Source organism: Ascaphus truei, chromosome 1 (genome assembly GCF_040206685.1).
Source record: "Ascaphus truei isolate aAscTru1 chromosome 1, aAscTru1.hap1, whole genome shotgun sequence".
Taxonomy (NCBI): Eukaryota; Metazoa; Chordata; class Amphibia; order Anura; family Ascaphidae; genus Ascaphus; species Ascaphus truei.
This window is the reverse complement of record NC_134483.1, coordinates 437,702,931-437,720,305: the sequence shown is the minus strand read 5'-3', so window position 1 is coordinate 437,720,305 and position 17,375 is coordinate 437,702,931. Positions and strand designations below refer to the sequence as shown.

Here is a 17,375-nt window from a genome sequence, read left to right as displayed (position 1 = left end):
CTATTCACCTGTTACATGAGCCATTTATTATTTATCCAGGTTAAAACTTTTGCTTTTGTAGCTGGATCTTATGAGAAAAATAAAATGTAGTTAGATAGAAAAAATAAAGAATGTGGTTAGTTGAGACATGTTAAATTGGCTAAGAATGTTTTTCCAAGGTATAGGACAATATGATATACTGCTAAGTGCAAGGAGCAGAGCACAGATTTTGGACAAATACTTTCAAGTTAAAAACCTGACATGATTCTTTTTGCTGAAGGAAAGTCTCCTGGGTAATATTTCTCTGAAGTTTTCAGAGATTTTTCATTTACAATTCACATTAAGGTCATAGGATTCTAAAAAAAAACTTCTGTTCTATTACCCACAAATGTACTAGACCAGGAATGCGCAACTTCAGTCCTCAAGCCCCCAAGAGGTCAGGTTTTCAGGAAATCCCAGCTTCAGCACAGGTGGCTCAGAGACTCAGTCAAAGGAGGAACTGATTGAGCCACCTGTGCTGAAGCAGGGCTATCCTGAAAATCTGACCTGTTGGGGGGGAGAGGGGGGCTTGAGGACTGGAGCTGAGCCCCCTGTACTAGAGATTGTTGTTTTAACATTAGTACAGAGGGAAACAAACAGAGAATACCATTTTTTAAGAGCCTGGGAAAAAGAGAATGAGCCCATCAATGTATAAGAACTGCATAGTAAAGAAAAAAAGGAATACAACTAAGAAAAAACGTAGGTACACATTTTCTATTTTAAATAAAAGAAAGAAGAAAGCTAAACCAAAGTAGGACAAGGACCTGCACGTATTAAACATTGGAAGTGCATACAAAGACTATGAGAGTTTGTATTACGATTTCATATTTATTTTCAAATGAGGAAGTAGATTTTTTTCCATGTTGTGTTACTTGGGGACCAACATAAAATGTATTTTGAAATGTTGTTTTAATAATGCATAGACTCATGTTCTTTACACATTATCATATTTTAAGAGTTTACCTATGTGGTCTAAAAAGGTCATGTACAAAAATCTGTGCGCAGATAATTTACATGTTCATATTACACAAAAGCTTTCAAGGTCACACAGGTCCCTGCTGTGGATGTGTTGACATTTAGGAAAGGGAGTCTGGAAATTACGTTAAAAACATCTGTGTACAATTTTCATTTACAGTAAAACCTGAACCTATCGCAGCCAGTGACTGATCAAACACCTTCATTGTGTAAATGGAAAAGATAAAACATGGTGAAGCAAATAACAGAGCAGAATCACACAATTTGCTGGTTTTCTGCAGAATCCTAGTTAAAGTTGTGCTGTGCACAGAACTACCTACAATAACAAAATCCCATGAACAATATGCAAATGATGGAATTGCGGCGATATTTTGGGGAAATGCCAGTTATCACATTCACTAAGAATGATTTCTTCATGAATGAATAACAACATGGTTCTCCTTTGCATACATGAAACATGCATTAGCGCTGTGGCGAATAACTAGCTATATATATTGCCATATTCTCTAAGAATGATATATGCTCGATAACTGTGTTAATTAACTCATTTTACATTTTGGTGGCATTTCATGAGAACCAAAATAACGACCAAAAACTGCATGCAAATAACACATTTTCTCTCGTAGGCTTATAAAATAGGAGTTTTTATAAAATCCCTATGGGGGAAAATGATGCCTGAGACTAACTAATGTATTGCAAATGAATGCCATCAGATACCAAAGGGGTTAAACTACAATATAAAAACACTACAAATAATGGGTTGGCTATGACTAGCTGGCCATTTAGGCTACTAAGGGGTTAATGTAGTAATATGTTCAATATTGTTAATATTATGTATTTTTAGCATTCTACGTTGGCTAGTCTAATCTTTCTACGTTGGCTAGTCTAATCTTGTGTATGAATATAGTGACCATTATATAAATAGACAATGACACAAGCTTAGGGTAGCTACAGTACATATTGTTGTCATTTTTTTGTCCGTAGTTAGATAGTGCCAGATAAATGAATAGCATTTAAATAAGTAATTTGGTGTTAACAACTCATTTGCAATGCAGTAAGAATAACTTTGATATATCGCTGGTGTAAAAAGCCCTTTATCTGTGATTTACCACTGGTGATATGACTTTAGTGAATAGGTTGATAAATAAAATTGACGTTGAACTGAAAACGCCAATAATTTCATTCGACCTTTAGATTATCTAGGACAATGTTTCTTAACTTCGGCAGACTTTTAAATGTCCTTTATGATATACTGATGCGTATTTCCATCAATAGTTCTACTTCCTGGATGTGTATCTCAGAGTGCCTAGGTGTTACTTACATATTAAGCTGCATTGCTCTAACCCCATTAAAATTCATATTCCAAATTGATAATAAATATTAACATAGTAATATATACACTGAGGTTCTGGAAGAGTCTTAGCATAGTCATATTCCCAAATGAGAAATGTTTGGGAGGATGTTCAATTCAACACATAAACTGCTTCACAACATCAATTAGGTTAGAATAAGGAATATTTATTTATATGTCGAAGAGGATTACAAGTTAAGTGAATGTCCCAGAGCACAAAATCTTTCGTTCAAAAATTCACAAATTGTTATATTTCTCAGTCTGATTTTCCCTTATGTATATCATGCTACCCATGTGAGATGACAGAATGTATCCACTGACTTAAAATAGTGTAAATAATTTGGAGAGTAATGAGCGGAAAACAGTTACCATGTGTTTACAGGATTAACACCACGTTCACAAGTTATATGTGGTGTTTTTTTGTTAAATTGTGTCTCCGATGTATGCAGTATCAGCGTGGGCGGAAAGCTCCAGCGTCCTTAGTCAGCTTCATTTTCGTACATGTAATGGGCATAACCTGCCAAATTGTGTCCATTGGTAACAATACCATCGGTTACAATGTGTTCAAAAGCAAATTCTTTTCCATTCCGTAAGCCCTCCCCAGGGTTTTGTGAGTGCTGTGGAATAGTGTTTTTGGTATTTGTCCTAAATACACAAATTTATGGATTTTATGACTACAAGGGACAATCACTTTGGGCCTTTTTTTTTGTTCATTAAGCAGCCCTGAGACATAAGACACCTTACAGCGCTTACGGTCATAAGACAATTCACAGCACCATAAGATGAGCCATAAGGTGTCCCATGACTTAGTACTGCTTAGTAAATATGGCCCATTATTTCCTAATTAGAGACGGGCACATTTTGGGGGCGGATTCCGATATGCAACGGATCAGTTGGTTCCTTTTGTCCGTGGATCAATTTCAACAAGAGGGATTCACGTTGTGCAGATTTTTTATTATTGCCAATACACGCCACGGATTCCGCAATCCATTGACAGATTTGTAGAGTTCAATCCACGGATTCAGAAATTCGTTGACCGATTCTTAAAAATTTGCCAACGGATTGCTGAATCCGCGGATTAGATTCTACAAACCCGTCAACGGATTTTACGCAGCGAAAAAGATTTTGGAAGGGAAATGCGTTAAAATCCAGGGAGAGTGTTTGGCGGATTCGCCCATCTCTACTCATAATGCCTTCCCAAAATGTACTTGAAAATGAAATGTATAGTGTACTTCAATGTACCTTTCCTGGTAAAATTATCTTAATAAGAAACAAGCATAGTACACAGCTTCTAAGAACTATAATTTATTTTTAAGATGTATACAAATATTTTCATGGAACAGTTTTCAATATTAATGTAGAGCTAAGAGATTAATAAAAAAAAAAATCACAGTACCCTATCTTTATTTTTGCAATTGTTCCTTAAAATACGGAAGAGCGCTGCACCCCAAAAATAAAAGGAAACAGAAAAATTAGAAATTGTTGGCAACTACGAAAAAATAGTTGGTAGTTTGCAGGTGCTACGAAAAAAGATTGACCAAAATACATCTGTTAATGTTAGATCTCTCTTTACAAGTTGCACAAACCATTTAATGTGCCTGTTTTGTACAGATATACTTCAAAGATATTAATAAGATGAAGAAGTGTTACTAGGGAGATCCCACTAACCCAAATCGGAAATTTACGTGTCTATTAATTAAGAAGTCCATAGAAATCCATCACATTATGCGTCTAGACAGTTGGATCCTTCATCAGATGCAATGCAAACAAAGACATATCTCCCTTAAATAAACATAGTGACTCCATAGCGATAGTCCCCCTGATAAGATTACTGAATGCAAGATATGATGATCAACAACATACAGGACATTTAGGTGCCAAAAAGCTCAATATTGAACATCATGTATTTATTTATAAAATGTTTTACCAGAAAGTAATACATTGAGAGTTACATCTCGTTTTCAAGTATGTCCTGGACATAGAGCTATACCATTAACCATGTATCCTCCTACAGTATGTTGTTTACATGCTGGTACATTAATTACTACCCAATATTCAGTACAAAGAAAGTAAGCATAGTATCAATGTTATTACTATGGCTCTATGAAACAGTATATAGGAAGAATCGAGAAAAAAAAGAAGTTACCATAGTACTGAGTGCAGTGTATTTTTTCAACATTTCACATTTAACATCAAAGTATGGGAAATAATATGTAAATCCCTGTTTTTTTTTATAGATGGGCACAGCCCCACTTTAGTTACCTACATTACTTGAGGGAACTGCAGTAAGTTTCAGTGCAGTGTCCCTGCATTAATTCCCAGAAAGAAAGTGCTTAATCTTTCTGGGTGGTCTTAATGTTGATACAATATAACATTATGATGCTTGTTTTGTTTTCATATAGGGTGCAAATGCACTTGTCACATACACTATCATAAGTGGTGCTGATGACAGTTTCCGCATTGACCCAGAATCAGGAGACCTGATAGCCACAAAACGCCTTGACAGAGAGCGCCGCTCCAAGTATTCCCTGCTGGTGAGAGCTGATGATGGTCTTCAGTCCTCAGACATGAGAATAAACATCACAATCAGTGATGTAAATGATCACATACCCAAGTTCTCCCGACCAGTCTATTCTTTTGATGTAACAGAAGACACCATCCCAGGTAAGTAGCTCATTTTTACTTTGGGGTACTTGACCCTAAAAGAAATTAATAAGAAATGAAGAGCCCAAAACATCATTTTTAAACTACCTGGTACCACATGTTTGATTGTGTTTTTTGCATTTCCATGTGTGTATGCTTCCTCACTGTGTTTGCCTTTTCTTCATGATTTTCTCCATGGAATGTCTTTTATATGAAGGCGTACGATTCGGGTTGCACATGATTGCAAGTTTAATATTATTCTAAACTAGGAAAACAGTTACTCACTTTACACAAAGATACACGCTACACGTGCTGTATTTTCCACAGCAAAGATATTCTACACAAGGAAATAAAATACATGTATTATACTAGCCCGTTTTCTGACTTATAAACCTGCAGACATGGGGAATTATTATTCACATTTTCGAAATGAAATAGAAAGTCTTTCTCTGAGCTTCCTAGCCTCCTTGGGCATTTTTAAGGTGACACCAATAAGCAATATCAACAAATGTATCAAACAAATTTTAGAAACAGTTACACCGTATTCTACAGAAGGGTTCAGTCCCACTATGCACTTTTGTATGTTTTTCTTGTATGTTGAGCTGCAAGTAGCTTTAGCACAGTATTTTGCACAGTAACTCCTTTTTCCCTTTCTCCTGTTTGGCGCTTGCCTGATTATGGTAACAGTGTCAAAAGGACAGAAACAAATAAGGAAGGAGAAAGACTTAGTTGATTATATCATAGTCTTAACTCAAAAGATACATTTGCTTAGTATGTGAAGAAATATAGAAACATTGAAACGTGTAGGTAAGAACCACTTGGTTTCACCTAGTCTTCCCACTTTGCTATTTTTACTATGATGATGATACACTATGTGTATCAACGTCTCTTACAGTACATTGGTAAGTCGTTTACCAAACATTTTATTGGTATGTTCTGTGAGACTGCAACTTTAAGTTAGTTTCAGTTCTGTGCCAAGAAATTGTTCACTTGCATTCACTCTATGTCAAAAAGACAATTTAAAAAAAAATGCAACACCTACGTGTTTAACTTATGTAGTGTCATTCTAGTTTGTAGGAACGCACAGCACAACATGCAAATGTTAAAGACAATTATTAAGGTACAGATGCAGCCACCGGTATTAGATCACTTGCCTTGGAAAATCTAGGGCAAAATTCAAACTGAATGGGCCTGCAGGGACCCCAGCTGTGTTAATACGATGAGCCATTAGGAATCTCACAGAAATGTTGAGGCATGTTGAGGCATTTACTGTGAGATGCCTTAGTTTTTACCCAGGCAAGAGTTCTAATACTGGTGGCTGCATCTATATGATCGAATTGTCATGTAGAAAGGCCTCCATAGAACAGTCAAGTGCCTGAAATATTCTCATTGATGTCAAGTTCTTCCAGATCAAGCTAAAAGCATGAGAAGCTTGCAAGAGACAACCAGATTTTGATTTTACTTATGGGATCTTCTTCATCATGGAACAATGTTAAATTTCTAACAAATGCTTTTTTTTATTGAATGCATCTATCATGTTTTAGCGTTAATGGATCTTGTGGGTACGAAAATTTGAAACACCCTGTTATATTTGGACTGAATAACAAACATGTGATGACATTTTGATTTGTAGTAGCGTTTTACTACTCTTGAACAGTGCAAAAATATTGTCATTTATTTTTTGTATATATTAAAGGCACAGATTAGAACAAATTTGACAATTTCACTCATTTGGTTTGTGTCTAGCTCCATGGACAATCAGTCATTCATTCCCATTACCAGCAGTTAACATACATATTTTTTTTATTTTCTAGATGAACATTATTTTGTAGCATCAGTATTTTAAATCATCATTATTCTGAAACCAGTTTTTTTTTTATTTGTGTCAGTTACAACCTATATCAATTAAGCTATTTTAATAGTAAAAGTTTTATATATCATATTTAATGGGGTTTATTTTCTTGTCCGTTTCTCAGGTTCCATAGTAGCTGCAATATTGGCCACTGATGATGACTCTGGGGTTAATGGAGAGATCACTTACACTGTAAGCGATGATGATGAAGATGGCATATTCTTTTTGAACCCAGTTACCGGAGTATTTAATGTAACACGTGCATTAGATTATGAAGTACAACAGTATTACATACTGACGGTTTGTGCAGAAGATGGAGGAAAGCAATCCTCATGTATTAGAGTATATTTCAACATTTTGGATATCAATGATAATTCACCAGTCTTCAGCATGAACTCCTACAGTACATCCGTAATAGAAAACCTTCCTCAGGGATCAACAATTCTCACCTTTAATGTCACTGATGCTGATGAAGGTATGTAGTGTTTTATTTCTAATTATTAATGAGATATAATACATTGTTATAGCATTTGTGGGAGTATTTTTTATTGTGGGGAAGGGGGCAGTGTCTGTGTATTGTGGGGTAGGGGGTAGTGTGTGTGTGTGTATTGTGGGGGAGAGGAGGCAGTGTGTTTGTGTATTGCAGTGGAGGGAAAGTATTGTCTGTGTATTGTTAGTGTTATTGCTTGTGTGTGTATTTTGAGGATGAGATATGGAGAGAGGATGAGTGAGTGTGTATCAGAGAGTGTGTGTATGTCTGAGAGTATGTGTATGTCTGAGAGTGTGTATGTCTGAGAGTGTGTTTATCAGAGAGTGTGTATGTCTGAAAGTGCGTATGTCTGAGTGTGTGTATCAGAGAGTGTGTGTATGTCTGAGAGTGTGTGTATGTCTGAGACGTTGTGTATCAGAGTGTGTGTATCTGAGAGTGTGTGTATGTCTGAGAGAGTGTGTATGTCTGAGAGTGTGTGTATGTCTGAGTGTGTGTATCAGAGAGTGTGTGTATGTCTGAGAGTGTGTGTATCAGAGTGTGTATGTCTGAGAGTGTGTGTGTATCAGAGAGTGTGTATATGTCTGAGAGTGTGTGTATGTCTGAGAGTGTGTATATGTCTGAGAGTGTGTGTATGTCTGAGAGTGTGTGTATGTCTGAGAGTGTGTGTATCAGAGAGTGTGTGTATGTCTGAGAGTGTGTGTATCAGAGTGTGTATGTCTGAGAGTGTGTGTGTATCAGAGAGTGTGTATATGTCTGAGAGTGTGTGTATGTCTGAGAGTGTGTATATGTCTGAGAGTGTGTGTATGTCTGAGAGTGTGTGTATGTCTGAGAGTGTGTATATGTCTGAGAGTGTGTGTATGTCTGAGAGTGTGTGTATGTCTGAGAGTGTGTGTATCAGAGTGTGTGTATCAGAGAGTGTGTGTATCAGAGAGTTTGTGTATCAGAGAGTGTCTGTATCAGAGAGTGTGTGTATGTCTGAGAGTGTGTGTATCAGAGAGTGTTTGTATGTCTGAGAGTGTGTGTATCAGAGTGTGTGTATGTCTGAGAGTGTGTGTTTATCAGAGAGTGTGTGTATCAGAGAGTTTGTGTATGTCTGAGTGTGTGTATTAGAGTGTGTGTATCAGAGAGTGTGTGTATGTCTGAGAGTGTGTGTATCAGAGAGTGTGTGTATCAGAGAGTGTGTGTATGTCTGAGAGTGTGTGAATGCCTGAGAGTGTGTGTATGTCTGAGAGTGTGTGTATGTCTGAGAGTGTGTGTATGTCTGAGAGTGTGTGTATGTCTGAGAGTGTGTGTATGTCTGAGAGTGTGTATATGTCTGAGAGTGTGTGTATCAGAGTGTGTGTATGTCTGAGAGTGTGTGTATCAGAGAGTGTGTGTGTCTGAGAGTGTGTGTATCAGAGAGTGTGTGTATGTCTGAGAGTGTGTGTATCAGATAGTGTGTGTATGTCAGAGAGCGAGAGATTCAGAGTATGATCATACATACAAATGTCAATGAGACTCTCTGCCAGGGGAGGGCCCAAGCAGGCTTTACATACATTTTTGATTGCTTTGTTTAAAATAGGTTACTAGGCAGAATATAATGACATCACACAATTCATTCCCTGTACATGAGGGGATAATCATCTTCTAAACCAATCATGTTACAGGTCATCTTATCTATCCCAGACTGCCTCCAAAAATCAATTCATCTAACCTAAACTGGTTCTTTTAGCTGACCACAACACTTGAGTGTTTGAGCAACAAGGCATAATCCATATCCCCCTCTGGAGCAAAGTTCCTTCTTGCAACAACACGCATACTGACATATAACACATACAAAGACAAAATGGATTCCGAACACTGCTATCAATTTCCTCTCCATAGACCCCCCCCAGTCCTTTTCAGTAATATCAACAATATATTCATTTCAGCAATATTTTACATCGTCAATACGTATTACACCATGTGATTATGTCATGCTTTTTATGTTAAATTATCTCAATGTGCTTTTGTTCACAATTAAAAGCCACCTCTCAAAATATTTATTTTTTCATCTTGCTTAAATGGTGGTTTGACTTAAGCAAAAATGCCACCGAGAGCTACCGGTTCATAAGATATTTGACATCCAAAACACTGACATTGCTTGCGGCAACCACTGCACGGTGAACATGGTATAGTTGCTGTTATTCATGGATTATCTGGCAATGATTGTGTCAGTGGCAATTTTTGTTTTCCAATGCATAATATTGTTATGAACAGGTATACCTTGTAAATATTGGGTCCCCACTGGTAAAATAGTGATTGTCTTTCATCAAGGAACCCTTGTTCAACAAATTAGAAAAAGAAACATTATATATCAGAACAGGGGTCTGCAGCTTTAACAAAATGTAAATGACAGTTTCCCTATACTTTCAGAGCATATGCGTACATCTACGAAGACACCATCATTCTATGACCAGTTTTTTTAAAAGTTACTGTATTTATTAATTATTTCTACTATAATTGCATTTTGGTTTATATTTTAAAGACACAACAATTACTTATGACATTACCATATCTTTATAATACAAGTTACTATATTCCATTACCTAAATTCAAGGTGGTCCCTAAATAGCACTGAAAATTGCACATTCAGTCACAGAGGGCCTTATTCAATATGCTGTAGGGCCCCCAAAAAATGGCAGTTGCATTCATTTAACTGGAGATGATCTTATTTTCTAGCATGTATGCTCTTCTGACAGCATATTGTTTATGGGGCTATGTCATTTCTGCTAATATTTTTGCATTGCCTTTCAATTATTGCATGGATCTATGCCAGTAGCCAGGCATTCCAATCTCACATGCTACTTTTGTGATCTTTTACAAACTATTTAGCAATGACTTTGAAGTTAACATATTGATGATATACCATTTGGTCATAGATCTTTCACTTCTATCACTCTCTGTGAAGTCAAACTATATATTTTAGCAGATGCGAAGACCATGCAGGCATTGGCTTAAAATACATTATTTAAATTATAAACTCAATAGCCTGAATACATTTTGGTTGAAAACTATTTGGTGACCATGCAAAAAAGAAAGCATGTTTAAAAGATGATGTGGATTATTATTAATGATTAAAGCTGCTGCTCATGTTGGCAGTAACCCCCATGAATATGAATACACTGCAAAATAATGCAATATATTGCATGTAGCCATGAACTTCCAGCCGTGTGAAATAGCTTTATTTTAGGTAATAGTAAGATCCAGTACATTGTTGGTTCCATCAATAACTACAGATATGGATTACTCACTTCTGAGTTGTGCTGCCTGGTATCTTCCTTTAAACAGCATAAGAAAACCCTATGCTTCTATTTATTTTTTATTTATGAATTTATTGACTCCATTGTTACTGTATTACACCATTTTTGTAAAGTAATCTATTTAGGAGCAGCCTGGTCCACATTCACATTCGTCACAATTAAAAAATGCTAAATCTAAACAATGTTTATTTTAATAGCTTCCAAATTGCTCTCAATAGTCTGCAGTTGGATAAACACAAGATTATTGTCTGGTTTAACTTGGGAGTTTATTCCCAATGTTATTGTCGTGTTCCTATTTATGCTTCATTCAGTGTATCTCACTGTCACCATAACTCCCTCGTTTATCATCCAGCTCAGTCTCTAGAGAGTGTTCTACATCCTCTTTCCTTTTATCTCTGAAACTGAAACTTGTATCTGCAGTGTTTAGTACCAGTGTAATATTCTTTATGCTTGGAAAGCTTTTATCGTAGTAGCTTCCTGCACATTGCCTTTACACATACTGTACTACACTTAAGACAGTTATGAAGGGGTAAGATTAATGCATGCAGGGATTAAAAAGAACTAACTACTATTCGCAAAGTTTCACACACACACACACACACACACACACACAGTAGTTCTGAATATTGATAACAGTGAAAATATTCAAAACGTTGATGTAGCCAGGTCCCTCGCGCTCCCGGTTTTTCCCCCCTCCTTACCCTCACTTGTGGTTATGTTGCGACAGGGCGACGGAGTCGCCGGTGGCTCCCGCCGAAGGGCGCCGCCATGTTGTGCGCGCACGCACGCAGAGTCACGCATGCGCAGAAGCAGTGAAAGCAAGTTAGGGGTCCTCAATGGTTAAGGCATGCTAAGGGCACTCTGTGGCGGCCATTAGAGTTGCACCTGCGCAGTGTCCTATGCGCACGCGGTCCTAATGTTAAGTGTGCAGCAGAGAGACTACAACTCCCATGATGCTTAGAGAGAAGCTGCCAGGTGATGTGCAATAGCAATGGAATGGCTGGATTGCTTCTAAAGCGAGGAAAGACTACTGCCTGCTGGGACAGGAAGTGAGGAGTCAAGAACTGGACACTGAAGGTGCTGGTAGTGTCCACAGAGCAGTGCTCCAGGGACTGGGCCAGAGGTATACCCCCAGGGCCCAGTTAGTCCCCTGAGACACTATAGAGAATTACTGTATGGTATAGGGAACTGCCTTAAGACAGGGACTCCTTCACTATACTCATAGAGAGAGCGAGAGATGCTGCAGGACAGTGCCTGGCTGTCAGTTCAGCATGTAGCTGAAAGAGTATCTGACTCCATAGCAGAGACTGTTCACAAAGGATCTTCCAGCTGGGGATCCCCCCCCTGGGGAGTCAAAACGGTGTACTCATTCCTACAAGGAGCAGATCACGTTGCGGAGCTGTTGATCATCAAAGGATTATCCTGCTCAGGACTATGACCAGGGAGGTAGTATAAGTGCACCAACAGGCCCCAACACAGGCAAGCGCTATCCCTCACACTCACATTAACTTTATAGCTGGTGGACACTCAGAGGTTAAGTGCCCTGGCACATTGGTACACCAAGGACAAAGGGTGATGCAATGATTGATATGTGAAGTAATGCCATGATTGACATGTGGGGTGGTGCCCTGATAATTCTGATGAATGATGTAATGATGTTATGCAATGAGTGTTTTGCCGAAGTTACAATACATGCTCAGTAAATACTGTTTTATCCCACTGTGTGTATTTACTGTATGGTTGTTCTGGTGAGGGCACACTCCCACCACGTTGGGATCCCTCATCAGTGGAGGTGCTGCACCGTGTGTAAGTATATCCCAGGCTCCCAGTGGCAGAGGTTCAGGCCTACTGTTAGCCTCACAGGTGACAGCAGCATCAGTAGTTATAGTACCCCAAGGGTACACCCGCTACATTAGTATTCAAGGGAAAATCCTCACAGCCACTTATTAGTGCCTACTGTGGTTTTGCAGATCGATAAGCACAAAGATACACTCAAGGGCCACAAAGATATGGACTAACTTTTGTAACTTTTCGATAAACTCAATGTTCTTTTACATTGCATTTTATATTGTATCTCTATTTTTATGTATATGTAGCCGAGTCCCCTTCCTTACCTCAGGTGAGAGGGGAACTGCTCCACTGTCTGGCTGGGTCCGGAGCTCCGAACGATATGGAGCGTGAGGGCGGCCATGTTGCTAGACGCGCATGCGCAGTGTGGCAAGGCACATATGCGCAGTGTGGCGAGGCATGCATGCGCAGTGTCAGGACTGCGGTGGTCATCTTAGAATAGCTCCGCATATACAGCAGCGGGACTGCATGTCCCAGAATCCTCATGGGGAGGGACTAACACATGGGACTAACACAGCCAATGAGATTCAAGCAGGAGAGAAGAACAGGATATCCTCCGCGTGCGGAGATCATGCGAGTCAGTGCTGAAGGAGGCGGAAAGACAGAAGGTAGTGTCCAGGGAGAAGTGCTTCCTGGACTGGCCCAGACCTTGCCCCTTAGGCCCCAGCTAGGCCCTGTGCCAAACTAAAGTTCAGTACTATAGGGAAGGCCACAGCTAGGGGATTCGTCCCCCTTAGTACTATTGCTTTCACCGGTGGACGAATGTCAATTCCCACATGGAGTAGGTGTGTGTGTGTATGTGTCCGTTAGCAATAAAGCATTGAATTGAATGTTTAAAAAATGTGTGTTGTGTGTTGTGTCATGTGACCCTCCTCTGCGACGCCGCGCACGAAAGCTGACAGCTGCAGAGAGGAGAGCACGTGGACACAGCCCTATGAAGTGAGGAGAGAGATCTAGATGCCGGTAAATCCTCGCGCACCGAAATTTTAACGCGATCCCGGTCATAACACGGTCTCATTCTGTGGCCCCCAAAAGACTACGTTATAATGGGGTTCAGCTGTATATAGTGCAGAATAAATGAATTCTTCAGTATTAGGTGATACCTTTTTTATTTGGAATAACAATTTATGTAATTGGACAAGCTTTCGAGAGTTCTCCTCTCTTCTTCAGGTCTGCAATACTGGTTTACAAAGGAATCTATGGCTAAAATAATGGTTTGGAAAGCAGAAAAAATTGGAAGGGTAATAAAATGGTGACAAGTAACAGCATGGAGGGGGGGAGTTGTGGATAAGAACATTGAGAGAGAGGCAGGCAGGATAGTTACAAACAATTGTGATAGTGTGTGAGAAACGCCATATCCGCTTTAAGTCCTCTATTTTGGTGTCAAAGAGTCTTATCATTCTGAGCCATAGATTCCTTTGTAAACCAGTATTACTGACCTGAGAAAGAGAGAATTCTCGAAAGCTTGTCCTATGACATAAATTGTTAGTCCAAATAAAAAAGGTATCACCTACTACTGAAGAACTACCTTTATCTGTACTAGCGCAACTGGACTAACATGGGTATTTCCGTTATATATAACCTACCCAGCCTAGAAATATTTCAAAGCAAGTATAAACCAACCTCACACTGATGATACCCATCAAGGTTGAAACATGTCTGTGAATTGTTTGTACTTGCTTTGCTAGTCCCATGCTGTGCTTAAAAGCTGTGTGAACGGTGACGCATCAGCTTAAATGGGCTCCATGTGAATGGATATTCCAGGCAAAAGGTGTATGTATGTAGAGGTATCAGTGCCGTGTTAGCCGAGCTTTAATAATCAAAAATGAATAGACGATACCGTTCTGTGGCTAACTAAATGCCTTTATTTGTACGAGCTTTCGAGATACACTGATCTCTTCTTCCGGCGATGTTACATTGACTAAAGCAGGCAAGGGGTTTACTCAAAAACAGTGCATCTTGAAATGTGACTAGAACCCATCCCTCCCCCTGTGTAGTGTGTGATTTATGACTTGAGGCATTTAATAGTCCCTGAATGTGAGGGATGTAAGAGTGTGTGTATATGTAAGTATGTAAATATAAATAAATAAATAGCCCACAGTGTATGCAGCGCTTTACAAAAGGTGTGTGTGGAGTGGGAGTGTATATCAATGTATATCAATGGTGTGGAAATGTGAGAGGGTGTTGTATGTATTATGTATATTTATTTATATTTACATACTTACATATACACACACACACACACACTCTTACATCTCTCACATTCAGGGACTATTAAACGATAGATAGCTATAGTAATTGTATTTGAAGGCAAAATAGTTGACTTCTGTTTTCTTGAACAGTGGGGTTAAAACAAAAGCTTTGTAAATTTGCTCAATGAAAGTCATGCTATGCTTTTTTACTGTTATTTAGGATGCCCCCTGCTGTGGTCAGTGCTTCCCAAAAAAGAAGGATCCACAAATCTTATAAAAGTATCCCTTCTCACAGCTTTAATTATTTTGGCTTTGAAACACCCTGAACTACTAAATTTCACAACTTCAATTTATATATATATAAAAAAAAAAAAAAAAACCCTTAAGGGTATTGCTGCTTTGTTTGCTACTGTACAATGTTAAGTTTTTGTGCCAACTTGCATTTTTATTTCCGATCTCAGAATTTACTTTGTTTTCGTTCTCACGTCTCAAAAAAAAGTTAAAGTAATAATTACGCCCTTGCTCTCAGCAAGAGAAGTGAAATGTAGCCCAATCTTGTTTTTAGGAAATATAAATATTGTAAATTATAGGTTTTATATGATGGTGAAATATATAGATCTTTTTAAAATGTGACTCTTACAGGCTTATTCAATAAAGTGTAAGAGGGCAGATCCGGTGCTCCTATCTAAGTCTATGAGACTTTCTGTGCAATGTCACTGAATCAGCACTAATCACTTTATTCAATAAACCCATTAGTCTTTGGTTTTCATGGATTTAACTTCATTTTTGAGGGCAGAGCTATTTCAAAATGAGGAAAATTAAATATCTCAATTTCTCCCTTTTCCCCCACAGGCCTAAACTCAAAATTATCTTATAGTATATCTTCGGGAGACAGCATGGGTCAATTTGAAGTCAACAAAAAGGGTGTCCTTCGCATTCTTCAGACCTTGGATCGGGAAAGTCAGTCATTCTACAGTCTAGTTGTTCAAGTTCATGACATGGCACCTCAACCAGCATCTAGATACACAAGCACAGTTGAAGTATCTATCATCCTGTTGGATGTAAATGATAATCCACCAAGCTTTATCTCCCCAAAGTTGACTTATATCCAAGAGAATACACCCACAGACACCATTGTTTTTAAGGTTCAAGCAACTGATCCAGACAGTGGTCCAAATTGCTATATCCAGTACTCCTTACTTAGCTCACTGGGAAACAAATTCAGTATTGGTACTATTGACGGAGAAATACGTCTCACAGGGGAACTTGATCGGGAAGACATTTCTAATTACACTTTAATCATGATAGCTACAGACAAAGGAGAACCATCTCTTTCTTCCTCTATGGACGTGATAGTTATGGTGCTTGACATCAATGATAACAACCCTTACTTTTTACAAAGCCTCTATAAAGTGGAGATAAGTGAAAACACCTTAACTGGAACAGATCTTATTCAGGTGGTTGCTTCAGATGCAGATGAAGGTGCAAATGGCATGGTCCGCTACACTATTATTGATGGAAATCCAAACAATGAGTTTAGAATTGATTCAGTTACAGGGGTAATATCAATAGCCAAGCCTTTGGATCGGGAGAGAAAGTCTTCATACTCACTCACAATCCAATCATCAGATCGTGGAAGTAGCCCTCGTACTGATGCAGCAAAAGTCAACATCCTTCTGTCTGATATCAATGATGTGGTCCCAAAATTTGAATTGTCTCCATATTTAGTCAATGTTCCTGAAAATATGGATATATTGCCAAAGATAATCCTTCAGGTAAGTACAAGTTTTTGTTTTTACAAACAATGGATGTTATAAATGTAATAATGAGTACAATAAAGAGAGATTATAATCCAAATAAAGAGAGTTACTCATTCCCTGTTCATCGCTTGGGCTGTTCGATAACAGTATATCAATAAATTCCTGAATATACTGTTGCACTGGCAAATCTATAGCAGTGTAATGGTTAAGCTTAATAAATAAAAGATAATAAGCTATAGTTCTGAGCCGTAAAGCAATTTACAGCCCATTCCATTAAGTTAATAAATGTGCCCTGCTGCCTCTTGAACTATGAAATACATAAATAAAGAGGACACGAGAAAACTTAAGGATGATCAAAATAATAGGAAAAGCAAATAAATGTGGTTATAATTTGGGTGCTTTTTCAAAAATATGGGATGATGGTCATAACTCATATATAATTGTGAGTGATGTGTTTATATCATGTGGGACACCTGTATTAACAGAGGATCAATGATGGAGGAAGTTTGACATTGTAAAAAAAAGTATTGCATTTGACAAATTATTATTTTTTGTGCTGCAAATTTTTACTATTGTAGGTTGTAGCAAGAGATGATGATCAAGGTCCTAACAGCAGACTAACATATTTCCTGGCTTCTGGAAATGAAGATGGTGCCTTCCAAATGTCATCTAGTGGAGAACTAAGTCTGGTGAAAAGCCTGGATCGTGAATCAAAAGAACAGTATACCTTACTGATCCAAGCTGCTGATTCAGGTACTTTGATTTTTGGGTATTCATCTAAGCTTGATTTCCTTTTTACAGTAGGCAAAAATGCTGTCAGATGTATCAATGAGACTAACCTTACATTTTAAGGATAAACAATAACAGCGCAGACTAATCTCTGCATTGGAAGTATCTTTTTAAAGCAATGTAAAAGGGTATTTTTTGTCCTTTGTTACTTGAATATACTTTAGTGCCTAATCTTT

The 17,375-nt window shown here is 38.2% G+C and overlaps 1 protein-coding gene across 1 annotated transcript in view; it reads left to right on the top strand.

The window, feature by feature from the left end:
- Positions 1-17,375, top strand: part of FAT4 (FAT atypical cadherin 4) — a 270,297-nt gene that overhangs the window by 183,458 nt on the left and 69,464 nt on the right. Inside the window, exons 3-6 of the mRNA XM_075615613.1 lie at positions 4,747-5,008; positions 6,964-7,314; positions 15,503-16,425; positions 16,989-17,163. Coding sequence (XP_075471728.1) covers positions 4,747-5,008; positions 6,964-7,314; positions 15,503-16,425; positions 16,989-17,163 — 1,711 coding nt within the window. The remainder of the gene's footprint in view (positions 1-4,746; positions 5,009-6,963; positions 7,315-15,502; positions 16,426-16,988; positions 17,164-17,375) is intronic.